General features: G+C 36.2%; 1 protein-coding gene across 1 annotated transcript in view; it reads left to right on the top strand.

Moving 5' to 3' along the window:
- CDK6 (cyclin dependent kinase 6) overlaps window positions 1-23,283 on the top strand; it is a 236,727-nt gene that overhangs the window by 90,206 nt on the left and 123,238 nt on the right. The window contains exon 3 of the mRNA XM_074272228.1: window positions 22,815-22,982. Coding sequence (XP_074128329.1) covers window positions 22,815-22,982 — 168 coding nt within the window. The remainder of the gene's footprint in view (window positions 1-22,814; window positions 22,983-23,283) is intronic.

The following is a 23,283-nucleotide window of genomic DNA, read 5'->3' on the forward strand; positions in this document are numbered from 1 at the left end:
CAAATATACAGTAGTTATTTAATTAATGGCCTTCCCAAGTTCACACAAGTCAAGAGCTAAGAGCCAGGCTTCATGACTCTTACAAGCCATTAGGCATTTCTCATCTAAATCACGGGAGTGGAATTAAATATAATTTATGTATTCTTGTCTGTACAATTTAATGAGTAAATCCTGTTTACATAATTTTTAGTGTTTCCATGCCCTCAGGTTTATTAATGCAATTTCTTTTTCATAAATATAATTGTGTTCAACCTCTAAATATATATAGTGAAATCAGAAATGGAATAAACAAAGATCACATTACTGTTTTTGTAAAGCATATTTTTAAATTTCTTTGAAGTCAAGGATAGGATCATAAATGTGAGTTATAGAGTCATGGGCTTAAACAATTTTGTGTGAACACAGCTTCAAAATTATAATTAGTCAGGTAAAAATATTCTCCATATAAATGTTCACATTATAATTTTTCCAGGAATGCATGTAATACTTAAAACAGGATGGAGCTGTATTGATTTAACATAGCAAACCCAGGCATAGGTAAAGAACTTCATGTCTGTACCTCTCTGCTGACACTTATAAGCTTGTAAGCAGCTGCCAAATTATTTTCACTGCTATATTTTATAATAGAAAAAGGACTTCTGTGTCAAGACAGTTTCATCTAAGTAAATGAATCTTGAGGAATGAAAAGAAGCTAAAAGAAACAGGATTTCTTTCCTTCCTTTCCTACTTTCTGATTTTCTTTCCCATCTTTTTTCCTTCTTATCTATCTTTCTGTTCTTTCTCTGATTTTTTTCTAGTAACTTTTTTCTCTTATCTCTCCTTCCTTTCTTTCTTCCTAATTTTCCTATTTTCTTTCTCTCTCTCCTTTCCTTTCTCTTTTAAGCTTTCTTCTCTCCCTTCTTCTATCTTTTATTTCCTCCCTCCTTCTTTACCTTTTTTCCCCTTTTTTCTCCATTTTTTTTCCTTTGCTTTCTTAATATAAAGATACACAGCCTCCAAATGACTTTTTTTTTTTAACGCTTTAAATTTTATTACCTAATCCAAGGAAGAAGTCTAGGAAGATTTGTTTTGAATATAAGTTTTTTCCCTTAAAGTTTAGACATTTAGATGTATCTTAAGACCTCAATTAGAAGCCTCATCATTATAACACTTCCTACTCCTTAAGTTACTTACAAACACATACCTCTCATAACCAGAAATTATTTGCATTTAATGGATTTATTCTCATCTATATTTCTAGGAAGACTTGTGGGAGAAGATGATAGATGGGATTTTGTATTTTTAAGTGATTATTTGCATTATGCCTCCTAGCAGTTCAAAAATCATGGTTGGATTTCCTTTGTTTATTTCGTATTTTGTAGATGTTGGATATCACAGGCTGTTTCCTCTGCAAAAGCAGGAAGGCCTTGCAGCCTATAGCAAATGCTTATTAAATTGAAAATGTAATTTATTCTCCCAGTTTTTCTAGTTGTTTCTTCCTCTGATCCAATCCAGCCCAATGCAAGAAGTATTTATTAAGCATATACTATGTGCTATGTTAGGCCCTGAGGATCCAAAGATAAAGTTAAAAACTAGACCCAGTCCTTTGGGAGTTTATGTTGTACTAGGAGGGGGGGGGGGATACAGTCTGTAAACAGAGACATACATATATGTTACCTTCAAGAGGAAAGAAATAGAGGTATCAGTACAGATGTTCTTTTCCTACAGAAAGTGTCCCTTAGGGCTGGTTAGCAGGTAATCCCCATTCTGTTCAATGACCACAGAATGGCTTTTATAAGCCACTATCAAATATATCATTAAGCATAATTAAATCCTTTTCATTTGTGCCAAGCGATTTTTTTTTTAATTCTACAAACTGGATTAAACTAAAGCAGGGCTTGTAAAAACCAATTATAATACACTTGAAATAACTTCAATGTTAAGCTCTTCTCATGGCAACTCAGCATTATTGTTGACTTGCTAAGATATCTCTCTGTTCATCCTCTGAAATCACGAGAGATGATTGGGATGTTGGCATAGACTCAGTTCATTCAATATGAAACAATGTCAATATTTCATCCTTCTCAGAGGTGTTTATTGCAATGGTTTGTCAGCATGAGTGTGTGTCAATAATCCTGGTATTGCATGGTTTCAGTTCAGGTCATCCCCAGTTTGTATAATTTTTGGATTTCTAAATTCTGTAAATTTCACCTAATGTTAAAAATTCATCTCATTTTCTTGGCCTGGGCCAAATTTACTTTGCCCTATTTTTATAAAGAGAGTTATAAAGCAAATTTTTAACAGAAATGAAATCAAATGGAAATGAAAATATATTTAAGTCTACCTATATACTTGTTTGACTTTGTATTTTTAAGAACAATTTTTTTCCCAGAATTTTTGGAGACTGAAAAGAAGGTCCTTAGAAATACAGTCCAAATTTCTTCATCTTCCCTAAGGAAGTTGAGACTCAGAGATGAGTCCCAAGATCTCACAGCAGGTGGTGAGTAACTAGATTGAGACTAGAATTTAGATATTCTGATTTTAGTCCAATGCTTTGTCTGCTACACCATGTTATGAATAAGGTTTATCTGTCCATTAAGAAAGGTCTGTAAGGACCCCTACTTAGAAATTCTTTGTTAGTAGTTACTTTGAATTACTCTATGTACTTGAAGGTAATACAGCTGCCAAAAAAAGAATAAGTAATTCAGCTGCATTCTTTGAAAATATTATATAATTTAAGCTTTCCAGACCAATCTTCTCCCAAAATACTCTGGATTGGTGAGATTTACTTTTAGTACCCTCATTCTTAACATTTTTTTTCTCTTCAGATGTTTCTATTTCAAATATATTTTCTTTTATATATATATAACTCTCCATGAAGAGTTATAATTACTTCTACCCAGCTATTTCATCTTAGGAATATTTGTAGATGATCACAAGGGTTGTTATTAACAATAACCTTCAGAGAGAATGTGTAGTATCCCAGAGCCAAAATGTTGCAAACTTTGCCACCATGAAAATTTCCAGTTTGGGTTTTGGATACTGGCATAATTTCTGATTATCACAGTTGGTTTTGATTTAGAATCCTCTAAACAGCATTGCTTAGCTGCCCAAAGCCATTAACTATCTATTAGAGATTTTTTTTTGATTCACAGCTCAATAATTTTTGTGAGTCTTATGCAGTGGTTGCTTTCATTGGGCAAACAAGATTAGGATTCAAATCGTCCCTTTCCACTTATTTTGGTCTTTGTACCCATTAATTTAGTCTAGACCTCTGTGAACACCTTGATAAATAGAGTGCAAGTTTCCACAGAGAAAATCAAAAGAGGAAAAAAAAAAATCTGACCCCAAAAATACTTACTCCGATTCTTATGTTTTTCCATTCCTAGCCCTAATGTCTATAACTTATCTTCTGTTGGGAAAATAGAAAGTAACAGATTCTAACAAATTTGGGGATACATAGTATTATACCTCATCTCAGAAGCAACCATAAGTACTAAACTTTTTTTAATTAAAAGAGGCATCTCATGGCCATTTCCCCTATAAAGGGAATGTAAAGGAAAGGACGAATATTGAAGGCAATTCAACTTTTCTTTCCTCAATCTATTTCCTAAAATGAGGACAATCACTCTTGTAGTCTTTACCCCACAGGATTGTAGTGAGGAGAACTTTGAGAAGGAAAAGATAGGAAACTGGTGCAACCTTTATTTATATACATTTAGAAAAATTGAAATGCCAAAAGTTGTTTATCCATTTTTGAAAATTTCTAAGGGAAGATGATTTCAGACTTTGTCTCAATATATAATCACTTATATTCTATTCATCTTTAACTTGGACCAGTTAAGGTATAATCCTTTGGAGAAAAGAAAAAACTGGATTCACACCCTTTATCACTTTTGATAGTTTTGAAATAATCAGTAAATTATCAGTAACTCTCTTTTTTAGGTTTACACCTTCAATGCCTCTGTCCCCTTAATAAAAAATACCATCCATCATTTTATTTATTTATGATGGACTTCTGAATCATTGAAGCTACAGAAAAGTAAATGTTTCAAATGACTGAGACTTATCTTTTATTTTAACTATTTCCCATAGAAACTTTCCTAATGTGTATTACACCTCATCTGGCTTCCTTACCCATTTCCTGCAAAGAGGTCTTTCCCATTCTTCTTATCAAGCCCCTAACTCCATACATATACACACTCCTAGTAAAGACTATTTGCTATTGACCATTGACACCAAGTAGATCTAGTATAGTACAATTTTTCTTTCATTGTTGTCCTTTTGTGACACTTGTCTGTCTCTGTAGTCTTGGCACTTAACAGGGTACCTGGTACATATTAAGTGCTTAACAAATATTCATTTATGTGAGCTCCTTGAGGGTATAGCCTATGTTTTTGCCTTTTTTTGTACCCACAAATACTTGTACAGAGTCTGTATTAATACACACACACTCTTGTTGGTTGACTTGAGAACTAAACCTGTGATTTCATCAGTGTTTGGAATTCCCATATATATGGGTCTTTTCCTAGTGGTCCAAACCCGAAAGTCTTAGAGAATTTTCCTCCTTTTAGTCTAGATGCCCCCCCCCCTTTTTTTTCTTACCAGAAGAGGAAACTGAGGGCCAAAGATAAATGATTTATCCAAGGTCACATAAGTAAGATTCAAATACAGAGCTTTTGACTCCTAAGTCCATTGCTCTGTTTATACTGCCTAGCTTCCATGAGATTACTTAGCTCTTTTAAGTTTGTGTCACGATTAAATTTTTTACAAAGGTCTTGTTGCTGTTTAGGACAGCTGTTAACTATTACCTCTCTCTTTCTTCCCTTACCTCCTTCCTTCATCCCTTCATTCCTTCCTCTTTCTCTCTCTTTCCCTCCCTCCCTTCTTCCCTTTAAAAAAAAAAAGTTACATATCAGTCTTTATGAAATTCTCATGCTTTCTATTTCTATTTCTGTCATGAAATTTTGAAGATTATTTTATTCCCATATGGTACCATGGAAAAGGTACTGGATGTGGACTTAAAAGACCTGGTTTCAAATAATGGTTATACTACTTGTGACCTATGTGATCTTTTGGACAAGTTACTTCTCCCTCAGTTTCCTCATCTGTAAAATGAAGTTGGGAAAGGGAATTGACATTTCTATAATACCTACTATAATGCCAGGAACCACTAAGTGATTTACAAATACTGTTTTATTTCTGTAGCACCTACTATGTGCCAGGCATTATACTAAGCAGTTTACAAGTATTATTGCATTTCATCCTCACAATAACTTTGAGAGGAAGGTGTTGTTGTTACCCTCATTTTACAGATGAGGAAACTAAGGCAGATGAAGGTTAAGTGACCTGCTCAGTGTTGTACAGTTAGTAAGTGTCTGAGACCAGATTTGAACTCAGATTTTCCTAGTTCCAAGCTCAATGCTCTATCTTATTCTCTCATTTAGATTTCCTTCTTGCTTAATTTATCAGAGCAGACTTTAATTTTGCATTTTCATGATGATCTTTTTATGAAATATTCTTGATCTCTTGATGGTTTTCTTGCCAGATTGGAGATTTTCAGTTGGCAGAGTGCTAAATTTCAGGAACTAGATGATAAATACATTTTCATTTATTTTGTCTTTCACTAATGATCTAGAAATCAATGTATACAATGGATTGTGCATACCTGGGCAAGAATTCAGGTAGCTACCAGTCTCTAAGTCTCAAGCAGTAGTTCACCCTTCAATTAGATAATCTGGCTTCCCCATTGTCCAGCTGTTCCACTTAACTCTTTCCTCTGAATGGGCAGATGCCGAGAAGCCAAATTTGCATATTAACCTCCTGGGTTCAGATTTGGAGGAAAAACCAATTAATTTCTCTACTTGGTTCTCATTTCTCCTTCTGTTCATGTGTGGTTCACTTGGGGGTGGGGGGAAGGGGGGGAGTTGAGCATGAAGATTAGCATTTCATAATTTGTTCTCATTTCCCAGAGGCTCTAAGTAGAATGGGATTATTTTGTTTTTTATTTTATTTTTTCTTCAGACTAGACATGGTTTTCAAAAAGTCTCTTCTTCTTATGGACTCAGGAAACCAGGAGGCTGAGCACATGTGCTCCTGTCCTCTTCTTCATGAATCTTCTGAAGCCTCCACCCTAAAAAATGTTTCATTTAAAAAAAATAGAGCCATATGAAACAGAAATTTGGGTTTATTTGTTTGTTTGTTTTTTAAGTCCTGCCTTTTCTGGATCCTAAGAAGCAGCTGTTCATGCCTTTTTGTGCCCAAGACAGATAATTCTCATAGATCTGTTTATGGGAGGAAGGCACAAGAACCTTTCAGAGTTTTGTTTTCATCTTCTCACCACTGCAGAGATTTCTTTTCTTTTTCAAGGAATAGAGAGGTACATTGTGGTAAGCAGAGTTTTATGGCCTATAATAAAAACCCTTGTAAAGGCCATTTTTTGACCAAATGAAGCTAGGCGTTCTTTTCCAAGTGTTCTTTCTCTCTCTCCGAGTATTGGAATGCACACAGTTCAGCATTAATGGATAACATAAGGAAATGATGGAGGAAACTCTATTTCGTATTTGTGAAGAAGAGGGGTGAGTAACCAGAGTTAATTATGTGAAAAGCTGGTTCCTAATGTTGATGCCGCTTTACTTGGCTTTTTGGAAAACATTCTTAATGGAAATCACTCAAGGTTTCTGTCACTTTCTATCTCCACTGAAAACAATAGAAGTGGGGATAATTATTCGTAGTTGAATTCCACTGGCCCACAGGAAAAACAAAATTAGGTGAGGGCAACTAGTAACTACTTAAGCAATTTATGTCCTCATTTGTCAAATGACTGGGTAGGACTAGATGACCTCTGACGTCCCTTTCAGCTCAAAATCTATGATCCTATGACTAACTTTAGTAAATATGGGTGGAGTTTGGAAGCAGCTATTGCCAAGGTTCCTTCCAGTTTTGACATTCTATGAGTCTATGGGGTGTTGTATGGAGTTTTTTTTAGTGGGAAAGAAATATAAAACATGCAACTCAGTTTGGGCTGCGTGATCTCAAAAGTCCTTTCCAGCTCTAAAGTTCTCATTCTTGGTGTTTTTAAAATTAGAACAGAAAATGCAAGATTGTATTCAGTAAATTTGGTAAGTGCTAACCCTTGAAGGGGTTGTCCGGAGGAAAGCACTAGATAATTGGACATTATTCTTATTGATTTAAGGGGTGGGCAGAAGTAGTGGTCAGCATGCAGTGCCTAGCACTCTTGGAGATTGTTTTACTTTGATGATAAGTGAATCAAGATGGGGAAATCGGATAGATGGGAGTTCATAGACTTGAGTTCAGATTCAGCTTCTTATTTCCTAGCTGTGTGACTTTGGGCAAGTTACTTAACCTTAAGTTTCCTTTACTGTAAAACTTAGCTCATGGATTGGAGAGCACTCCTACTGCTTTTCTAGAAACCGAAAACCAGAAGTTTTAATTGTGTCATTGATTAAGGTATTATCTTTCTTTAATGGATATAGAATTCTCTATTTTATGCACAGTGAGTTAGATAAAAGTAAGCGATATTTATTTCTTTAATTCCTCCTACCCATTAAAATGTAAGCTCCTTGCTCTTAAGGATTGCTTCCTTTGTTTATATAATCAGCACTTCGCATGGAATATAGCAGGCACTTTATAATTTTTTGTCGATTTATTCTCTGCTTCTGTGCTATCTATCAATTTTTAGCCATTATCACTTTATTTCTGAACTTTGAGAATAACTGACCTCTGAACTGATGTCCCTACTTTTGGATTCTTCCCATTCCCCAAATCCATAATGCCTAATGATCTTCCCAAAATAACATCATGGCCATACCTCACCCATTCAGAAAAATTCATGGTTCTTCACTGATGAACACATTGAGTTCAATGAGAGTTCCCTGAGGAAAGGGATTTATATCCAATTGACCTTCTCTTTTTCCTTCCTCTTTTCCTTCTTCCTTCCTCCTCCCTCCGCTTTCTTTTAATATCTTTACCAATTTCTGTTTTAGTGATGTTTTGTTTTCATATCACCTACGTTGACAGAACACTCCCACTTCATGATAAATCTTTCCTAACAAAGTGCAGTAAGTAAAACTAACATTCCAGTGACTTTATCTGAAAATAGGGTAACTGGTCTTATCTGAATTTGGTGTGGGCCTCAGTGCTTTGCACTTAGCAGCCACTTAATGATACATCCCCTGATTTTAATTAAATTGAATTTTCTCTCTGTGAAGGACAAAATCTCTGATGAGAAGGAAGTTTGGAAGGCTAGCTAGTCCAATACCTCCCACCCAGCACTTCATCAGCCAGCCTTTACTTAAAGATTTCCTATAAAGGAAAATTTGTGCAAAGATCTAATTGTCAAAGCTCTCTTTACATCAAGTCGAAATGACAGACCATTCCAGTGTCTTTGCCAAGAAAACCCAAAATGGGGTCACAAAGACTCAGAGATGACTGAAAACAATTGAAAAGCAGCTTCCATCCTCTTCCATTTCTGCCTCTAGGGCCAAGCCAGCAAAATCTAATCTTCCAGGAATTCTTGAAAATAGCCATCTTGTCCACCCTAAATCTCTTCTTTATCGTTAATATAATAATAATAACAGGCATTTATATGATGCCATAAGGTTTGCAAACCACTTAGCAGGCATTATCATTTGATCTTCACAGTAGCCTGTTTATTATTGCCATTTTACAGATGAGGAAATTGAGGCAAAGATCAAGCAACTTAGCCCGCAGCTAGGAAGTAAGCCTAGATTTGAACTCAAACCTTCCAAGGAGTTCAAAGCAGTCAGTACTTAAAGAACTTGACTTAGGCTGTTCAATGTAAAGTTGAATACGTAAACTGAAACTTAAATATTTTGGCCATTTTTTATGAGAAGATAGGGCTTATTGGGAAAGATTGAAGGTAAAAAGAGGAAGGGGTGCAGAGGATGAGATATATTGATGGTATCATGGAAACAAGGAATATGAACTTGGACCAACTTTGAGATTGTGGAGGAGAGAAGATCCATGGGGATCACAGAGTTGTTGATGATTGAGCAGATTCCAAGTCCAGTTCTGTATCCGCAAAGTTGCCTGAATCCTCAAATTCTTTAAAATGTCTCGATATCTTGTCCATTGGAAGACCTTCAGCATTCTGTTTACTTTCCTTTAAACATTTGTCAGCTTATCAATAGCATCCTTTAAAATGTTACCAGAATTGAACACCTGATGTAATCTGATCGTGACAGGAGTACAGCGGAACCCTCACCCTCTTAGTCCAGGACCTGGTATAAATTAATTCATCATCAAGTTGTTTTAATGTTCTGTGATGCTACATCCTAATGTTGAATCTTACAGATCAATAAAATCCCTAAATATCCAAATGGCCATTTTTGAGCTTACTAGGTGGCGCCATGATGCATTTTAGTGTCGGAAGTCTAGAACCCTCAATTCAACTACAGCCTCAGACACACAGCTGTTTAACCCTATGCATGTCACTCAGTTTCCTCATCTGTAAATTGAGGACAATAACAGCACCTATCTCCTAGGCTTGTTGTGTGGGTCAAATAAGGTAATCTTTGTAAAACTCTTTGCATAGTGACTGGCAGTATGTTCTCTCCTCATCCATGTGTAACTTTATGTCCCACGTGACACCTAATCCAGTGCCTTCAATAGATATATAGATAGTATTATTTGTTATTAAAATATTTAGTATTATAACATATTTAACATGTATGGGACTGCCTGCCATCTGGGGGAGGGCGTGGAGGGAAGGAGGGAAAATTCGGAACAGAAGGGAGTGCAAGGGATAATGTAAAAAATTACCCATGCATATGTATTGTCAAAAAAAAAGTTATAGTTATAAAATTAATTTAAAAAAAATAAAAAATGTTTAATATTATAATTGTATGAAGTGGTATTAATTATGATCGTCATATTATTAGAATATAATTATTGTATAAATATGATTAATTATGTATTAATCAATATACTGAATATTTATAATAAATATATAGCGAATAGAAAAGGAAACATTTGAAAGATGAATAGTGATATCTTCTATACTTCATGATAACATATCAACATTAAATAATTGTACTTGACAATACTATATAACATAAGAACATTTCATTTCTTTGAAAGCTGAATTCCTTGTGGACTGGTTAATTTTGCCTTTGTAGCCTTAACACTTAGTATATAGTTAGGACTTTCATAAATTCTTGTTGAACTTATTGAATTGTCAGCATTTTGTTTGAAATAAATTTATTCATTCATGAGCTTCTTGGAGGCCAAGGATCTTTTATTTATTTCTACTCCCATATTTGTTTATTTTCTACCCCCATATTTTCAGGGGTATTTGATTGGGAGTCAGGAAATTAAAATATAGATCCTGATTCTGCTGTCACCTCCCATGTAACTTTGGACAAGCACTTTCCCCTCACTTAGCTTCAGTTTTCCAATCTATAAAACAGAGGGGTATAAATTAGATTGTCTCTTAAGTCCTTTGCAGGTCCAAACCTTATAATCCGATCACAGAACTAGGCATATGGACAATCGGGAAATCCTGGCCAGTGACCAGTGAACTGCAGCATAATGTGTGACCTTTTCCCTAACACAAGTCCTGGGAATTGATTCAGATTCCACTTCTTGAAGCCAGGATTGATTGTGCAATTCCTGAATGGAGTCAGGGCTCAGAGCCTTTCAGTTTCACACTCATTCTGTTGGTTTCAGGTGATTCATTAGATCGGATCAATCAAATTAACACACTCTTGTATGCACTTGGGCTGGGGGTGAGGAAAGAAGCAAAGGAGACTCACCATTAATATTTCTTTAATGTTTTATTATACTCCACAAATAATCTTTCTTTACTAGAAACGGAGGGCCTGAGTGGTTGATCACATGATGGTGAGCATCTGAGGCTCTCCTGATACCAACCAGGTCAGGAACAATAGATGATGTGCTTATTATACCTTACCCTGAAGGGTCTTAGATCCCAGTTGTAGAACTGACACATTTATATACATACATATATATATATATATATATATATATATATATATATATATATATATATATATATATATATATATATATATATATATATATATATATATATATATATACATACCTTTATATCCTCTCAAATAATTTATATATTTCAAAAATATATTTGACTATATATCATTTGAACTTTAGAACTCTTTGGGTCAGTAAAATCCAGGGACCCCCCTTCTCTACCTTTTCAGTTCTCTTACACCTTCCTGCTCTGCCATCCAGTCTCATTGATTTCCTTAAGACTGTTCCTCTTACAAGACGTTATCTCCTGATTCCTGTCATTTTCCTTGGCTGTCCTCTGTTCCTGGAATGCTGTCCTTCATCTCTGCCTCATGGCTTTCATGCCTTCCTCCAAGGCTCAGCTACCACCTACTACGGAAACTTTCCCCAATCTTCCCCTAAATCTAATGACCTAACTGTTAATTACCTCTAAGTTATCCTGTATATAGTTCATTGTCCCTTGCATTCTATCTCCCTAATTAGATGGGAGCACCTTGATAGGAGGAACTATTTTTGCCTTAGTATCTCCAGAATTTAGTCTGATGCCTGACACATAGTAGGTGCTTCTTAGGTATTTATTGACTGTTCTTCCTCCTGTACTACTGACATCCAAAGACAAAGTTAGATGATAATAAATGATGTCAAAAACAGTTTCACTGGACAAACTAAGACATGGGTAATTGATAATCTTTCCCAGCATTAATCTCATTTCCTCCTTTGATTTTGTTCATTTCATCATGCTCTCTCAACCTCTCTCTCTCCACTCCTTTTTTCTCCCAGTGCAGGTTGTCCCTGACTTTTTTTTTTAAGCCCTTTCTGACATTAACTGTTCCTTCAAGCAACAACCCTCTTTTCTCTCATTCTCTCTTCTCGTTTACTGTCAGACTTAGAGAAACAGTAGTTTATGCTCTCTGTTTCTTTTTCCTCAGCCCTGTCATCTAGCTTCCATTTCTTTCCCTCTACTGACACTTCTCTCTTCAAGGTCACTCATGGTTTCCTCATTGCCAGAGCCAGTAGCTTTTTCTCAGTCTTTCTCAAGTAAGTGGCGTTTTTATTGTGTACTCTGTGAGCCTTCACTTTCCCATGATTTCTCAGACACTTCTTCCTTCTTGGTATGTTTCATTGGTGCTCATCTTCTAAGGGTGGACATCCTCCAAGTCCTTCTCCTTTGCCCTAATCTCTCTAAATTCTTTCCCTTTGAAAATTCCATCTGCTTCCATGGCCTCAGTTTCCACTCAGTGACTTCTAAATCTCTATTGTCAGCTTTTACTATTTCACTTAGACCCAGTCCCAAATTTCCCATTCCTTGGTAGAAAGTGGAAAGTGGATTGACTTTGAAAATCTGAATTCATAGACTGCTTCTGGAACTACCTATGACATCATGAAAAGTCACTTAGGTTCCCTGGGCTTTAGTTTCCTCATTTGTAAAATAATGTTGGAGTTAACTGGGACTTGATGAATTTGAGATGATTTGATCTCTAAAGCATGAACACAGTGGTTGGCACATAATAGGCATTATATAAATGCTAAAAGCTATCATTGTCTTTTTTGACATCATCATCACCTAGATTATTTATTCAGATTCAACCTATGCTCATCATTTTTTCTCTAAAATTTGCCCTAACTTCCCTAATTTTGTTGATCACATATTCTTCTGGTCACCCAGGCTCAAAATTTCCCTTTAATTTTTCATGTGTCCTCACTACCCATATCCAAGCATTGGCTTATGCCTTTGAATTTTCTCTTTGAAAAACACTCCATTTCTTTTCACTCCTTTCCACTTAACCTCTCATCTTCCCTACTTCTTGCTTGAACTATTATAATTGAATCCCCTTCTCCCATCCGTCCAACACCAGATCATTCCCCAGCTCAAAAGTTTTCAGTGGCTCTCCATTGCCTAGCAGATAGAACTTAAATTCTTTAGCCTCAAATTCAAAGTTCTTTCTAACCTGAGCTCAACCTTCCCTTTTAACCATTCTCTGCTTTAAATAAACTAAAGTATCTTCTGTTCTCATGTTCTTCTACACATAAACACTCATCTCCATGGATAGTATCCCATCTCTTCCTTCAAAGCCCAGTTCATTCTTTTAAAAGTATTCTCAGTTGTATTCTGTAGATATGGTTCATATCCCCTCCTATCCCATAAAACCCCTGAAGGTAGGAACTATTTTATTCCATCTTTGTATCCTCAGGGCCTTGAAACTATTTTCTGCACATAATGGGGGCTTAATAAATATTTGTTGAATTGTGTTGTAAAATTATTTAAATGGATAATGTTATTCAAATCCAGACAGTGAAATGAAAGAGGGACACACTTTTAACATTAATTTTTTGGTTCAATATTCGTTGTAGGATATTAGTGATATACTTTTTCTCAAGATAGTACCTATAGTATCTATGTACATAAAATACACAGATGGATGGTTGGAAAAACCAGTTTCTAAACAACCTTGGCTCAACTCACCTGAAATTATCTTGTATTTATTTATTTATTCATTTATTCTCTACATATTTATTTCTATACGTCTTATTTTCTCCCAGTAGCATAGAAGATTCTTCAGGGCTTAACAAATATTTGTTGATTGATTGATGGAAATTTCTTTTGCAGATAGTTTCTCTGACTCTTCCCCTTACTGTACAGTTCTCATAGGAGTAGACTTGTGTTTCCATTTTGTGGTTTTGTTTGTGTTTTTTTTTTGGGGGGGGTTGGTTTTTTTAATCCTCAAGGGCTAACACAGTTCCTACCCTAAAATAAATCCTTAATGTATGCGTCTTGATTGATTGGTTGACAATAACCCACATCAGATTGAGTGAAGTCACCGCCACTATCTTTCCCCCTTTGTTTAAATATTAGCTAACATTTATATAGCACTTGACAAATATTATCTCGTTTGATCCTCACAATAACCCTGGGAGGTAGGTGCAATTATTAGATAAGAAAACTGAGGCTAACTTTATGTCTAAGACCAGATTTGAACTCAAGTCTCTAATTCCAGAGCTGGTGCTCTTTCCACTAGCCTATTTAGCTGCCTTATATGAGCTATGTATAGATAATCTCCTATTCGCATCCCTTTCCCCTGTGCCGCCTCTATGGATCCTCCCAGAGGGTAATTATATGCTGCATAATTCTTCCTTGAAGTGAGTGAGTGCTCTAATTGGCTATTTTCACAGGACACACACAGACCCATTCCCTAGTCAGGTTTGACAGCCACTTCTGTGATGACTTGATTATTAACTGAAATTTGGCTACTTTTTTTTTTTTTTCCTCTCCCCTTAAAAAACAAATTAAAAAAAAAAAACACAAAAACCTTGCTTCTCCTTTGACCCACTTAGACAGAAAACTGTGTCATGAGCATCGGAGCTAGGTAGATGGTAGGTATATTAGTCAGGTAAGTTAGTCACTTGGGAATTTGAAAGGTCACTGGCCAATAACAGAACCATTTCTGCCTCCCACTTTCTAACTGAGTCAGTCCTGAATTCTCATATCCTGCTCTGAAGAAACCAGGAGATGGTTATAATTAACACTGCTTTGTGGCAGTTTCACTTCCCAAAGACTCCGTACTGGGCTAATAGCCATTATCATGAGGTAATGATTCCTTTTTCAGGCCGTCCTCAATTACTCATTACCTTATCCCTGTAAAGCAGACATTCATATGACTTGAGTAGAAAGTCAGTTGTTATGTTTCTATTCCCAAATATCATTTAGATATGTCACAAAGTTTACTTACCCATCATTTGTCATCACTTTCAGCAATATAATGCTAGGCTTCTCGACTCAATTCTCTGTTTCAAATACATCCTCCTTTTAGTTATGTGCTGTATACACATTGCTGCATTTATGCCCCTTCTCAGTTGCCTGGAAGCCACAGAAACAAATACTATAGCAGCCCTTCCAACGAGGGTTCTATTTTTGGATCGGCTCTAGTTGTCAGACCTCAAGGTGGTCGGTTACCTTAGTCCCTGGTGCCCTCCTCCCCCAGAGCTGGCATTAGACAATGACCATGTAAAACAAACCGTACAAATGGATCTTTCTCACCCCAGTTTATGAAGGGGATGGCTCCTATCACTCCTCTAATTCAGTGGCCTTCTGTCCTATCTGTCCAATCTTCCAATATCTTGCCGGGTGACTCTGAAAATCATAGGGAACCCACATTAACTTGCTGTTGTTGGCTTCTGGTTTAGAAGGAATGTGTTTTTCCTTCTGTGGTTCTGGAGGATGCATTCTTTGGGGGTTCCAAGGCTGAAGTGATCTATCTATGCATACATACATGTGTGTGGGTATATAGGACAACTGTTAGGACATCTGTTCGTTGTCTATAGGGGGCACAAAGGGATTTCCAAAGGATTAAGAGATTGTAGGATCTTAGATTAGGAGGTAGAAGGAACCTTAGAGGCTCATCCCCCAGAAGGGACCTCACAGACCATGTAGTCCAACCCACTCATTTTACAGATGAGAAATATAAGGAATATTTAAGTGATTGGTCCAAGGTTGTGCAAGTAGTGCAAGAGATTTGAATCCAGGTTTGGTGATTCCTGGTATTGCACCACCTAACTGCCTTTCTTCATTTCCTGGTATCTCTTAAATCCTTCCACTTACTTTGAGTTTATTGCCCTACATCTTGCCCAGCCTCGATTGCCTTTGATGTTTTAGCATCAGTCCAAGCTAGATTGAAAGCATCATTGTCTTGATCATGTGAAAGGAAAGCCTGAATTTTAGCATTTTAAACCTTCAACTTTTATTTTTAGAATCCTTTTGCTATTATCTTTATATCAAAAGAATAAATAATGGGGTATTAGGTAGAGAGTGGAAAATAATATATTGTGTCCCTATTAAGAGAAACATATAAGAAGGCAATGAACAATTTGAAGAGAATGTGGTTTGCACATCATGAAGATGGAGATATTAATATTATCTGCTAATAAGTCATCATTATAAGTTCTGAATATCCCATTACAGTTAAATTTAGAGAAACTTAAGCCAGCTAGACACAAATGATGCTGGGATTTTTTCAGGATATTATGAGTTCATTATTCAGATTAATTGGATCTAGTTAGCCAAAATTATCCTTCAAAGCCATCATTTCTGTGATTTACTGCACAATGGAAATTGGACCAGTTTCCAGTAGCCTTGAAAATAATCAGGCTTTTTCTTCAGTTGGAAAATATAGCTCTACTGGATGTAATACAGAATCACAGGAGACTAGGGTTGGAAAGGACTCCAAAGGCCATCTGATCCATCCCATACCCGAAAGAGAATCCCCCATTATGTCACATACCTGACAAGTTTCTTTTGTACTAATCCCTGTAGTGAAGACAAACTCACCATCCTTAGAGACAGCCTGCTCCCCTTTTGGATAGCTGCAAGTATTTGGAGAGTTTTCTTGACATCAAACCTCAATTTACCATTTAAAACTAATGCCCCTGGTTCTACCCTCTGAGCCTAATCCCTCTTATACTTGTCTCTTCAAATGTTTCAAAGACAATATCATTCCTTCCCCTCTAACCATCCCTCTACCTATCCTAGTCATTTTGTCCCCAAGCTAAACATCCTTGTTTTCTACATATAATTCTCCTATGATTTGAACTCTAGAGCCTTATCATTCTGATGGGCCTCCTCCAAATGCTTTTCTTAAAAAAAAAAAAAAAAAGAAAAAAGAAAAAAAAGAAAAAAAAAATCAAGATAATGGTGTCCCTACAATAAGGAAATGCTGTACTTCCAGTATTCCTGGTGTTGCACTAAGGCCTAATAAGAAAAAAAAAGAAAAAAAAAATTTTTTTTTTTGGGGGGGGGGGTAGTTACCAAAGTCAAGACCACACCTAAAACCTCCTCAGGCCAAACAACATTGCACAATATCATTTTGTTGAAACATGCACCCAAATCACATGTGTACATTTATTTCTCTGAAGGATACAGCATGCTGAACCCAAATGGACTCCTTTTATCATGGGTGTGACTAAAATGATAATTTGCCCAAACCATTCTTAGTTACATTGACAGCAGTTTCCGGTGTTGTCTTTTTGTTTGTTTCTTTTTGCTTTTTACACAAATAGGAAATTTCTTCAATAAGTTTTATTTAAGGATGTTTCTTTGCTTATTTTTATTCCCTTTGCATTGTGCTACTTTAATTGCCTACAGAAAACAAATTTCATTTGAATTAAAAACCTACAATAAGTTAATAATACATTAGAGTTCTGTTGTATAATGTTAAAAGGTTCCTTTAAGATGGACACACTGATGCATTGTTGGTGGAGCTGTGAATTGGTGTAGCCATTCTGGAAAACAATTTGAAAATATAAAAAGTGACTTAACTGTCCAAACTCTTTGACTTAGGCATCCTTGTATTAAATATATATTCCATGGTGGTAGAAGACTGCCTATGAAACAATGCATATAAGGTTAGACTTTTCCCATATGTTTAGTTTTGTTTTTCTTTTTTCGCTTTTTTACATTGTTATAAGAGACATTGGGAAATGTAGATCATTTGGGAAATAAGTAGATCACATGAAAACAAAAGATATCAGTAACTTTTATTGTTGTTGTTCTAACCAAGGGGGAGAAAAGACTTATTTTGATCTTGTTACATTACAGTGACAGTGACCTCCTTGCTGTTCCTCATATACTACACTCTCAACATTGTCAGTAGCTGTCCCATACTTCTGAAACTCTCCCCCTCCTTTTTTCAGCCTCCAAGCTTTACTTGCTTCTTTGAAATCTTAGCTGACATCTTTCCTTCTGCTATGAGCCTTCCTCCAGTGTTCCTTAATCTTAGTGCCTCCCCTCTCATTATATCTTCACTTTGTACTGGATATAGCTTATTTATTAATGTTTCTATATTACCTTCCTCATTAGACTGAACTTCTTGAAAGCAAAGAATGGAGATTTTTAGTTTGTTTTTACCTTAGTACTATGCCTGCCACTTAGGGAGTACTTGACAAATGCTTGTTGACTATACTACATTGTTTAACAAAGAAAGCTACAAAAGTTATTATCTGCATACTTCTGATAACACAAATTTTGAATTAGTCACAAAGCTTTGTTAAGAGAGATTAGTATATCAGTCTAGAAATATTATTAACCCCTTCAGTGATTAGAACTGGCTAAGCATCTCTGGATTTTTGTTGCATTTTATTAATAATGATGTCTCTGGAACATTGTGGAATCTAGAGTTGGAAAGTCCCCTCAGAGATCACCTGGTCTGATCTTTATTTTTATTTCCCTCACAACATTTCTGGGGAAATCTGTGAGACAGTAGTAGCCCTGTGATGCTGTAGTAGTCCTTGTCCTTTTCAAAGGTTAATCACCTCACATTCCATCCTTTCTGTCTTCAAGTTTGCCTCTTCCAACATTCCTCCTCCATTTCTCCCATCTCCAGTCTCTTTTATCCATAAGCTCCTTTCTGCCATTTACAAAAAAATCCCAATATCCCCCAGCCTTAAAAAAAATTTTATATCACCATGTCATCCCTTAAAGTTATCACCCTATATATCTCCTTTTTTTTTTAATAAGCAAACTCCTAGAAAAATTATCTGCTTTTTTTTTTTTTTTTTAAATTTCCTAGCCTCCCACTCACTTCCTGGTCCCTTATTTGTGGTTTCTTACTCTATTACTGGCTCTCCTAACTTACCAACATCTCCTAACATTAAATAAGTCAGTTTTTTCTGTCATCATCCTTAATCTTTTTGCATCATTTGACAGTGCAGATTCGCTTGTCCCCATGGATACTCTTTCCTTAGTTTTCCAATATTTCTCTTTCCTATTTCTCCTGTTATTGTAGATTGAAGTCGACTAATGCTCTAAAATTCTCTGATTCTAAATTGATATAGAACATATGGTAAGTTAGACCAAAGAGTTCATTAATATTTCTCTTACTGAAACATTTATGATTTAATAATTCATTTATTAGAAGGATAGTTTCTGAGTATTTAGAAAGGGAAGTAGTTAGCTCTCCAAGATATTATTATCAGAATAAGACATATGAGACTGACTTCATTTCCGTTTTTGACATAATGATTTGACTAAATTGGGAATGCTACAGATATCATATGTTGTGGATTTCAGAAAGTAATTTGACAGAATATTTCTCAATATTCCTGTGGACAAGATCGAGAAAGGCAGCATGGCGTAGGAAAAGGGCACTGACTATTCCTGTGTTTTGTCATCCTTGCAAATATGGTTGAAATCTGAGTTTGACTTGTAGTTCTCTTCTTATTAATTTGGAGCATTCTTCCAGAGGTTTTTAATACTTTATTTGAAAGAATATTCATATTCTTTGTTCTTATTCGTATGTTTCTGTTAGTTACCTACATATCTTGTTTGTCAGAGATATTTGATGTAGAGTTTTTTTCCTCTAGCACACTGCTTTCTTTATTTTAGTTGCACTAATTTTGTTCATGAAAAACTTTTAATTTCACATAATCAGAATTTAGAAGCGTCTGTTTTATTTACCTATCAGTAGTGAAAGGACACAAAGCTGCTCAGACAAATAAGAAGATATATTAATTATATTGATAATTCTTAGACCCATGATCTTAATCCTTTTACCAGTTTCCTTTTTTAGTTCCACCTTTCTGTAAAGCCCTCTTCAAAATATTGATTGACTGTTTTATGGACTATCCATCTTTTATTCATCTTCACTTCTTAAACTCCTCAGCCTAACTCATAGAATCCTGAACTTTTTTCAGACATAGCCCAAGCACCATCTCCTACCTAAAGCCATTCCTTTTTACTGTTTATTAGGGCCTCCATCTCCAAATTACCTTTTATTGACTTTATGAATATATTGTTTTAATAGTTTTGTGTATCTGATGTTTTCCTTATGAGACTGTAAGTTTCTTGAGATCAAGGACTATTTTATTTTTGTCTTTGTAATCCCAGCATTTAAATCTGAAATATTAGGCACTTAGTACCTAGTTTAGGATCATAAAAAAGTACAGCTTGATTTCCATTCTCTGCCAACATCTCATTGTCCACCTATACATTTCCTATTGACATATGTATCAAAGGACAAATGGAACTGGTGTCCCATTCTCTGACTGAGATGATTTCTGGGTTGTTGCATCCTCTTTATTTTAAAAACCCTTATACATCATAAAATTCTGAGGAATTCTGGCAATGGTGGCTAATTTTTGTAAATATAGTTTTTCAGCACTTCTGGTTATTTAAATAGGTCAGCTAAAGCTATTATAATTTCACTCGCTCCTTTTATCTAATTTGGTATTGATGTTAACTTTTTCATAGAAAGTCATCTTTTTAGACATGTCTTCTGTTCCCACCATGTCACAAAGATGTCAATTATAAATGATTTAATTCATTAAGCCTCATCTAGTGATTTTGTATGCATTTAAACTTAGTAGAAACAGAATTAATTTAAAAATTGTATAATCAGACTTTCCACCAATTAGGCAAGTCCATTCCCACCCCAGTTAATACAGGTAACTGGGGTTTTATTGAATTCATGTTGGGATGTCTGGACCTGTGATTCACTTGGCATAGAAAGCTCCCTCTACAAATACAAATGGGCACCTTCTCTGCTTCTAACAGGCTTTAAGAGCTGTCTTTATTCTGCATTCATAGTTTGTTTAATTAAATGGTTAGACTAGTTCCAATTCATTTGTCTTAAGTTTCCCTCTACAGTCTCAAATAGTGCTTCATGTCTTAGAAGCAAAAGATGGCACAGACATGGGCTTTGGTGGCATTTTGGTTAAAGGTTCGGCAAGCCTTTTAAAATCAGGGCTCCCGAGTCGCATGCACATGTTTCTAATGAAGACTCACTTGCTACAGTAGAGACTGGCCCCTTTCACATGTTTGGGTTCACTTTCACACTCCTGTTTATTCACTGCTAGTCGTTTGACCTAAAATGGTCCTCTGATCTTCCCAGGCTGTGTCTTCTCCTCCCCCCACAGCTCCAGCGTTTCAGCAGTTAACACTATTTGTATGTGTCTAAGGTCTCTGCTGCCAATTTCTCTGGGCTATTTTAAATGTTTCTGAAAAGTGAAAACTGCTAGCCCTCAGTGGGGCTGCTTATGTCTGCCATATGGCACTCTGTAGAAACTGGACTAGGTGGCCCCAAGGAAGATGCCTGCCAATTCTTAATTTTCTACAATTACCACCCCCCCAGTCACCAGAACTGGTATATGTTATGTACGTGGGGTATGGTGGAAGGAGGAAGGAAGGAGGAAAGAAAGAAAAAAGGCAGAAAGAATACAGAAGGAAAAGGGGAGGGAGGGAAGGAAGGAATAAAGGTATTAAAAAGGAAGGAAAAAGGCATGGAGGGAAAAAAAGAAGAAAGACAAAAAAGAAAGAAGGAATAAATTAAAGATGAAGAAAAAAGGGAGAGATGGAAAGAAGGGAGAAAGAGGGGAAAAAGGCGAGTGTTTATTAAATAGTTAACTGCAGGCAAAGCACTGTGCTAAGCATTGGGGATACAAAGAGGGATACTACCCCAGGTCTGGGGAACTGCATATTCTTTGTATTGGGAATGGGAGGGAAGGGTTGTAAGAGCTTGCACAGGGAGATGGAGAATAAGAGTTGGTTTGATTCTGTTTGAGTGATTGGTCATCATGGGGATGTGAGCCATCTTTCCAATCCCATAGAGCCCTAGGTGACCCTACCCCCACCCGAGACCTCTTTCTAGACTGTAAGTTGCAGAATTGTCATAGATGTGTGTTGATAGAAGGCATTTCTCATATTGATAAATTATGAGTGTGAATGATATAAATTTGTATTTTTCTCCCCACAACTAGGATTTCACATCTATGGAAAACTCAGAGTGGAAATTCTTCCCACTGATATCCATTGGCTACTCAACTATAACTTCAAATCTTAGGGAGCTCTGGCTGACAGAGAGATCCAGTGATTTCCACTGGTCACGTAGTGATTCTCTAGGTTCAGAGCTAAATCTTGACCTCATTTTTTCCAACCCCCAAATTCAGTGATTTGCTCATCAGTGTAAATTTGTGCTGCATACCGGCATTGGGATGTCATAGAAAAAGCTGTAGACTTGGAGATAGGTCATCACAACCTCTTTTTGTCTTACTTTTCTCTGTCAGTTAATTTGAGGTCATTTTGAGGTTCATTGCATAGAGTGCCATAATTGGAGTTGGGAAGATCAGAGTTCAAATTCAGCCTTTAATAGTTGTATGATTCTAGGCAAGTCCCTGAATATCTCTGAATCTCCATTTCTTCATTTGTAATGTCATTTTAAATATTAGTTTTGTCGTATTATAAAAAGAAATATGAGATCCATCGATTTCTTTGATGGCTAGGCTGTTTGCTTTATGTCAGGCTCCATATGGGGCCCGGATCACTGGAACTGGAAACTCACAGCCCTGGCGACAGATCCAGTTTGTATCTTTACAGAGTTAGTGAAGCATTAAGTTTTAGGTGGTCTAGTGGATTGAGTACTGGACCTGGATCCAGGAAGATCTGATTTCAAGTCAAACTTCGGATACTTACTAATGATGGGGCTCTAGTTAGGTTATTTAGGCTCTGCTTTCATTTATTTATTTCCTTCCCAGGGTAGTCATTAGATCAAGCAAAATGATATGTGTAAAGTGCTTTATAAACCTAAAAGTTCTATATAAAAGCTTATTTATTATTATTATTATTACTATGGGGCTCTGACCAACTCTTTATTCATTATGACACCAGATTGCCTCTCATTCCATATTGATAATGCCCTCGCTGGTGAGGAAGGAAACGTGACATAGGCATAGCAGGGCAAGGGGACTCTTTGGTCAGGAGATGCTTTTTTTTTTCTTTTTTGATCACTGTTGATTATTTGATTGTGGATTATTTTTAGGACATGATGTTTCAACTGCTCCGAGGTCTGGATTTTCTTCATTCACACCGAGTAGTGCACCGTGATCTGAAACCACAGAATATCCTTGTCACCAGCAACGGACAGATTAAACTGGCTGATTTTGGCCTTGCCCGGATCTACAGTTTCCAAATGGCTCTTACCTCAGTGGTAAGTAAGAAAGTGCTATTTTTAGGGGAGGAGGGAGAGGGAGACAATACATTTGTTTCAAACTTCTGGAAAACCTATTTTCCTATTAGCCCTGCTGATATTCATCAAGGGGATTTCAATCTTTAACATTGTTTCTAAGCCTTCCCTAATATGACTTATTTCTCCCAATGGAATGGAAGCTTCTTCAGGGCATAAACTATTTTGCTTTTAATCTGTGTACCTTAAGTGTTTCTTGGAATATAGCATGCAGACACTTAATAAATATGTTTTAAATGAGTGAATGAAAGGATTCAGTGACAAA

The sequence above is a fragment of the Sminthopsis crassicaudata genome, chromosome 5 (genome assembly GCF_048593235.1).
Source record: "Sminthopsis crassicaudata isolate SCR6 chromosome 5, ASM4859323v1, whole genome shotgun sequence".
NCBI lineage: Eukaryota > Metazoa > Chordata > Mammalia > Dasyuromorphia > Dasyuridae > Sminthopsis > Sminthopsis crassicaudata.